The following is an 8053-nucleotide window of genomic DNA, read 5'->3' as shown; positions in this document are numbered from 1 at the left end:
TGATATTTTATTAAAAAAGGTGCATGTTGTCTGTTTCTTTATTTGTGAAATGAATCAACGTGGGAAAGGATAAAAAATAAAAATATGAACGATTCCTCAACAAAAAAAAGTATCAGTGAACGCTTGAATAAATGAACGACGAAGTCGCTGGAAGCGAAGCAATAATAGCGAGGAGAGCTCGCAAACATGCTTCAAAAGACACTTGGAAACGAGTGCCGCCGCGTGCCGTCCACTGTTTTTCCCTCTTTCGGCCGCTGAGAGGCATCACTAGGCTACCACTTACCCGTCATCCAACCACGACGGGCCCACTGTAATCACATCATGTTAACATGGGAAGGTCTGAAGTTGCCTCTGAATGTCACATACCAACAATGTGATGGGGACACATATAGCCATATAAATGTAGACGCTGACACACGAGCATTGTGACTAGAAGGTTGTCTTCGGGATCTTATAACGCGCAATATGGAGAGGAGGAAAGCCACGGGAGTATACCACGGCATCCCTGTGTCCAAAATGTAGACTACATATTATGGGACGGGCGGCACGTTTATTTCGCTAATTGGGAAAGTTACAAAATATACAATGATTATAAATGGGTCTTATCTGAACAGGTCGTCGCTGGACCCGTACGAGGAAGTGTTGAACCGCCCTCCGTGGGTTACTACAACTTTGGGGTGCTTCCTGATATTCACTATCGTGGTTGATATTTTGGGCAACCTTTTGGTGATATTCTCTGTCTACCGGAATAAGAAACTAAGGAATGCAGGTGAGTAATGTATACTATTGTGCACGAGGTCGGAGTAGCCAAAGTATTGTATTGTGTTTATAAACAAGTTTCAAATTGTTGTATTTGACACCACATTGTTTTGATACATTTGAGTCCGAAATATGACAACAATAAAGGACAGGCGTTTGGGTAAAGCTATATACGCTGTTCGCGCGCACATGTAGAAATTAACAAAACAAGTAGGTTTATTTGTGCAGAATTTGTGATAGACCTACTACCTACATCGATGAAAAGCAATAAAATGCACGGGTCTATCCCAATTAATTTAGTTTGAGCTTAAAGCTACGGTGAAAGTAATGATCCGGTGGCATTTGGAGGTAGCTACCCGCGCGTTATAGAGGATGCCGTGCCAATGTTGGTAGCCTGATCGTATACCCCAGGCAATAACAATAGCCAGAGAGGGTCAATGAAAAATAGACTCGCCGAGATAGATTGACACGCGCCGCCCGCAACTACTCAAGAGAAACTATAGGATGGACCGCAGTGTATTTCAGCAGACATGTGCGCCACAGGCTCCACATGCTTAGTTTGAGTTTGCATTTCACATCTTATCAATCATGTAACTAAACTGGGATGTCTGAATGAGAACTATCCGTTTTATTTTTCAATGGAAAAATTGGATTAAGTGACAGAAGATGCGTCACGTGCGCACTTGGGTTTTATCAATTGGGATCGGAGTGGGGCTGCTGTGTCCTGCCTATTATCACCAGATGGCAGATTGGATATAGAATGTGTTTGATATTATAATGTGGGATAATGTCGTATGTAGGATAATGTTGTATGTTGTACAGTATGTATATTTTAAATGCATTATAGTATTGTACTGTGGAGTGGTTGTTTAACTTATGTTTGGATATTTCATGTCTTAATGATTCTATTCCAAAGTACAGTACTGCTGTAACCCTGTGATAAGACGACATTCTTGAGTGAGAACGCAATAATACACATATCATAAAAATAAAAAAATCTCTTCAGCAATAACATTGTGATTTGATAGGCTACATATAACATGTGCGTGCGCCTGATAGAAGTTAAGCTGTTGAGAAAATACATATTTAGTCCTACATTATTACTGACTGGTGAGTTCTCCAAATACCAAATGGACATGCTTTGGGATCCGGTGCCGCTCTGGACATTCAATGACAGATTGGAATTTTAGACGAATCCACATTGTACACAGCTTTGAGAGTTTGTAGTTTACTGGAATGTGAATCTAGATAAATTCCTTTTTTTTTTACCCTCCAAATTACTTTTTTTTTCTTTGACGTTTCATGATATTAGTTGCGTTTGATTGACACAGCCTAGACCTAATGTCAAACGCAGAGCATCTTTTAAGTGATTTAAGAAAAATATATTTGTGCCAGTCATATTAAGACCCTCCCCCTAATGTGAAGAATATTATTATTATTATTAAGGCTTCCTGTAATTCCTTGTCCCACCCCCCTCACCATCCTGATTTATCATTATAATCACTTCCGTTTGATATAAACATACACAGAATTGCACAATTGCTTTGTCCTGGATGTGAGTCTTTGAATAGTTTATACAGCAAATAGAATTGAACATAAAAAATCACATCTTTTTAATTTGGTATGACATGTTTGATCATATTTTATGGTGCCCAGTCTGTGGCCAAAAAAACGATACTTATTTAGGGAGCACATCTTTGAGGACGGGAGGGATGATACATTTAAGTGCACAGAGTTCAATTGATTTAACAAGTGCAGTCTCTCTGGGTGCATCTCAATAGTCTGACGTGGCTCCCTCTCCTCCTTCTGCGTCAATAATGGCTGCATCTCAACAGTCTAAAGTGGCGCCCACTCCTTGTCCCATGTGCTTCATTTGCACTGATCTGAAAGTCCTAATGGTAGTCCCGAATTATTAAACTGCTTCACCTGTCCAGTCCAGTCCTTTCACATCAGTGCAGATGAAGGAAAGGAGACAAGTCAAGGAAGCTACTTTAGACTGTTGAGAGGAAGCCATTGTTGTCAACTTCACAGTAGCTGATGTCCTATTTTTCCTTGTACTTACTCACCCTAAAGTTATTCTTTGGTTTGTCAGTTATCTCCTTGCATTGTCATTATAGTTGCAAATCCTTGCTACGCCACTGCTGAAAACGAACTATAAATTAAGTATCTAAGATGTGCCAAATCAATTGTTTCCAGCTCAGGGCTCCAGCTAGGTATTTTGGCTCCCGAGTGGTGCAGCGGTCTAAGGCACTGCATCGCAGTGCAAGAGACCACTACAGACCCTGGTTCAAATCCAGGCTGAGTCACATCCGGCTGTGATTGGGACTCCCCTAGGGAGTGGCGAACAATTGTCCCAGGTTTGGCCGGGGTAGGCTGTCATTGAAAATAAGAGTTTGTTCTTAATAGTTAAATAAAATAAAAAAGTGGTTTGTGAGCTAAGTGGCTAACTTGCTAGATCAAGCTTATTGGTTACAGCAGAGACAATTAATCCCCTGCTGGATCAAGATCCCTGCTGCATAAATGCCTTTTCATTTATTTTCTTTTATTTTTATGTTTGGAAAGAAATAGCGGCCCTGCTGGCAATACCGTATACCCCGGTATGGTACAGGAACGGTATGAAGGTATGAAATACCGCCCAACCCTAGTTAGAATATCTGATTTGAATAAAACCATTTACACTGACATGAATATCCATTCAGTCTTTTGTCAGCTTTCTACACAACAATAATTCATGTCATTAATAATGGACCTATGTGACAGGCTTCAATTGAGCCACGTGAAAAAATGTGGTATCTCTCTAACACTGTTTCCACAACAGCGTTTGGCGAATACTAACATCCCTTAAGCAGGCCAGCCAACCAGTTTCCCTGTATCCTTAGTTTTATGCCTTTCAGGAGCGTTTGCAATTTCCCTGCCCTGTTCCCAAAGATGGTGCATGTCCAACTCAAAGCCCTCACAATTTTCTTTCTATTCAAGCCTCCCAAAAAAGGAAAAAACCCTACATTGGCAAATCGTATGCCTCATGGCAGCTATATTGATTGACACTTTTCCTTAGTATTTTCTAGGTCTATAGGCATGGAGTTGTCTCACCAGGCTACATAATGTTTGACATGGTTGTTATTTATGGGATGGAATGGAATGCATGTGCCGGTTCGTTTTGTCAATGTAAACACGGATTATGACTTGACTCCTCGAGCAGTCTGCGAGCTATGGATAAACCGCAGACAACCAAAGTCTGTTTGTTGATGCTGACCAAAATGGGGTTTTGTGGTATGGGAAAACTCAGGCATGGGAATAAACTGAAATAACAGAATGGGTTTGAATTCCATGCAAGTTTCCATTAACATGCATCCCAAATGGCACCCTCTCTATGCAGTGCACTACTTTTGACCAGGGCCCATAAGGAGAATAGCGAGCCATTTGGGACACTGATCATGCCTATTTTCTCCTCAGCGGATATTTAAGTATTTTGTAAAGTTCAGACAAAGTGCTAAGTCCCATAGCGTTGCTAAAACAGATTGGTCCAATCGTGGAGTAAGGTTCATTTTGGGCATCCGGGGAACGTGGAAGCCACCACCACCTCTGCCCATGTGGCCTGCCCCTTTGCCAGCGAACAGAATGGCTGTGCCGCAGAAGAGTGTGCGTGTGTGATTGACTGCACATTGAACTTTAATCTGAAGCACTCTCTCTCAACCCAGCGATGTTGCAGTGCTTTCCATCCTTTCAGAAGCAGAATGTTGTTTGTGTGCCAAAGTTTTGAATACACGCTACATGCACGCTTGTGTGTGTGTGTGTGTTTGAGGTACACCAGGCACAACAGCAGTGTTTACTTGTCGTGTTGTGTATGATTTAGGGCAGGTCATTCAATTTCAATTGATCATTCAACTTGTGCCAGACAATAAATCTTGGCAACAGAGAACTTGAAGACATGACATACCTGTACAGCGCATTGGGAGAGTATTTAGACCCCTTAACTTTATCCACATTTTCTTACATTACAGCCTTATTCTAAAATGGACGAAAAAATGTTTTCCTCGTCAATCTACACACAATTTATTTTTATTTTTTTTCTACTGTGTTATTGACTTGTTTATTGTTTACTCCATGTGTTGTCTGTTCACACTGCTATGCTTTATCTTGGCCAGGTCGCAGTTGTAAATGAGAACGTGTTCTCAACTAGCCTACCTGGTTAAATAAAGGTGAAATATTTTTTTTTTACAAATAAATAATAATGAATATGCGGAAATTGGTTTTTAGAATTTTTGGCAATTGTGTTAATTAATAAATAACAGAAATACCTTATTTGCATAAGTATACTATTTACTATTAAACACAGGTGCATCCTGTTTCAATTGATCATTCTTGAGATTAAAAAAAACAAAACATTATTTAACAAAGCAAGTCAGTTAAGAACAAATTCTTATTTACAATACCTGCCTAGGAACAGTGGGTTAACTGCCTTGTTCAGGGGCAGAACGACAGCTGTTTACCTTGTCATGGATGCGAACTAGCAACCTTTCAGTTACGGGCCCAACACTCTAACAACTAGGCTACCTGCCGCCCCATGTGTCTACCTATAGTAAATTCAACTGATTGGACATGATTTAGAAAGGCAGACACCTGTCTATATAAGGTCCCAGAGTTGGCAGTGCATGTCAGAGCAAAATCCAAGGAATTGTCCCGAGAGCTCAGAGACAGGATTGTCTTGAGGCACACATCTGGGGAAGGGTACCAAAACATTTCTGCAGAATTTCAGGTCCCAAAGAATACAGTGACCTCCATCATTCTTTAATGGAAGGTTTGGAACCACGAACACTCTTCCTATAGCTTGGCCAAATTGAGCAATTGGGGGAGAAGGGCCTTGGTCAGGGAGGTGACCAAGAACACTTGGTCACTCTGACAGAGCTCCAGACTTCCTCTGTGGAGATGGGGGAACCTTTCAGAAGGACAACCATCTCTGCAGCACTCCACCAATCAGGCTTTTATGGTAGAGTGGCCAAACGGAAGCCACTCCTCAGTAAAAGGCACATGACAGCCCGCTACGAATTTGCCAAAAAGCACTTGAAGACTCTCAGACCGTGAGAAACAACATGTTTTTCAGTGACAGGGACTCACAGACTAGTCAGGATCAAGGAAAGACGAACGGAGCAAAGTACAGAGAGATCCTTGATGAAAGCCTGCTCCAGAGCGCTCAAGACCTCAGACTGGGGTGAATGTTCACTTTCCAACAGGACAATGACCCTAAGCACATAGCCAAGACAATGCAGGAGTGGCTTCAGAACCTGTCTCTGAAAGTCCTTGAGTGGCCCAGCCAGAGCCCGGACTTGAACCAAATCGAACATCTCTGGAGAGACCTGAAAATAGGTGTGGAGCGATGCTCCCCATCCAACCTGACAGAGCGTAAGAGGATCTGCAGAGAAGAATTAGAGAAACTTCCCAAATACAGATGTGCCAAACTTGTAGCGTCATACCCAAGAAGACTTATGGATGTAATCTCTGCCAGAGGTGCTTCAACAAAGCAATGAGTAAAGGGTCTGAATACTAATGTAAATGTGATATTTCCGTTTTTTTTTTAAAGAATTTCGGTAACATTTCCAAAAACTGTTTTGCTTTGTCATTGTGGGGTATTAAAGTACCAGTAAAAAGTTTGGACACACCTACTCATTCCTTGGTTTTTCTTAATTTTGACTATTTTCTACATTGTAGAATAATTGTGAGGACATCAGAACTATGAAATAACACACATGGAATCATGTAGTAACCAAAAAAAGTGTTAAACAAATCAACATATATTTTATATTTGAGATTCTTCAAAGTAACCACCCTTTGCCTTGATGACAGCTTTGCACACTCTTGGCATTCTCTCAACCAGATTCAGGAGGTAGTCACCTGGAATGCATTGAATTAACAGGTATTCCGTGTTAAAAGTTCAATGGTGGGATTTCATTTCTTCTTAATGCATTTGAGCCAATCAGTTGTGTTGTGACAAGGTAGGGGTGGTGTACAGAAGACAGCCCTTTTTGGTAAAAAAGCAAGTCCAAATAAGCAAATAGAAAAGACAGTCCATCGTTACTTTAAGACATGAAGGTCAGTCAACGAGGAAAATTTCAAGAACTTTGAAAGTTTCTTCAAGTGCAGTCACAAAAACCATCAAGCGCTATGATGAAATGGGCTCTCACGAGGACCGCCACAGGAAAGGAAGACCCAGAGTTACTTCTGCTGCAGAAGATAAGTTAATTAGAGTTACCAGCCTCAGAAATTGCAGCCCAAATAAATGCTTCACAGAGTTCAAACACGAGCAATGGACATTAGACCGGTGGAAATCTGTCCTTTGGTCTGGTGAATCCAAATTTGAGATGTTTGGTTCCAACCGCCGTGTCTTTGTGAGATGCAGAGTAGTTGAAAGGATAATCTCTGCATGTGTGGTTCCCACCGTGAAGTATGGAAGAGGAGGTGTGATGGTGTGGGCATGCTTTGCTGGGGACAGTGTCTGTGATTTATTTAGAATTCAAGGCACACTTATCCAGCATGGCTACCACAGCATTCTGCGGAGATACGCCATCCCATCTAATTTGCACTCAGTTGGGCTATCATTCATTTTTTCAACAGGACAATGACCGAACACACCTCCAGGGTGTGTAAGGGCTATTTGACCAAGAAGGAGAGTGATGGAGTTCTGGGTTAGATTACCTGTCCTCCACAATCATCCAACCTCAACCCAATTGAGATGGTTTTGGATGGGTTGTACCGCAGAGTGAAGGAAAAGCAGCCAACAAGTGCTCAGCATATGTGCGTACTCCTTCAAGACTGTTGGAAAAGTATTCCAGGTGAAGCTGGTTGATAGAATGCAAAGAGTGTGCAAAGATGTCATCAAGGCAACAAATACAAAATATATGTTGATATGTTTAACACTTTTTTGGTTACTCCAATTCCACATGTGTTATTTCATAGTTTTGATGTCTTCACTATTATTCTACAATGTAGAAAATAGTAAAAACAAAGAAAAACCCTTGAATGAGTAGGTGTGTCCAAACCTTCGACTGGTACTGTATGTGTAGATTGGTGAGGAAGAAAAAACGATGTCACCCATTTTATAATAAGGCTGTAACGTAACAAAATGTGGATGAAGCCAAAGGGTCTGAATACTTCCCGAATGCACTGTATGTCTACACTACAGAGTCTGATTATAGAGTCTGGTGTAAAATCTATATATGGTCTACAAGCAATTCGTATACTATCAAATTCATGTATTTTCATGTATACACATTACAAGTTTCAATGATGTTTAGGTAAA

The 8053-nt window shown here is 41.0% G+C and overlaps 1 protein-coding gene across 2 annotated transcripts in view; it reads left to right on the top strand.

The window, feature by feature from the left end:
* Positions 1 to 292: 292 nt before the first annotated feature.
* The window catches only part of mtnr1aa (melatonin receptor 1A a), a 58514-nt gene continuing 50753 nt past the window's right edge, over positions 293 to 8053 (top strand). The window contains 2 exon segments of one of the 2 annotated variants that reach the window (NM_001124262.1): positions 466 to 518; positions 615 to 769. In NM_001124262.1, the coding sequence (NP_001117734.1) occupies positions 466 to 518; positions 615 to 769 (208 nt within the window). 2 annotated transcript variants of the gene reach the window in all.

Source organism: Oncorhynchus mykiss, chromosome 10 (genome assembly GCF_057628025.1).
Source record: "Oncorhynchus mykiss isolate SJ-2025 chromosome 10, ASM5762802v1, whole genome shotgun sequence".
Lineage (NCBI taxonomy): Eukaryota > Metazoa > Chordata > Actinopteri > Salmoniformes > Salmonidae > Oncorhynchus > Oncorhynchus mykiss.
The sequence above is the reverse complement of the archived record's forward strand: the minus strand, read 5'-3'. Positions and strand labels throughout refer to the sequence as shown.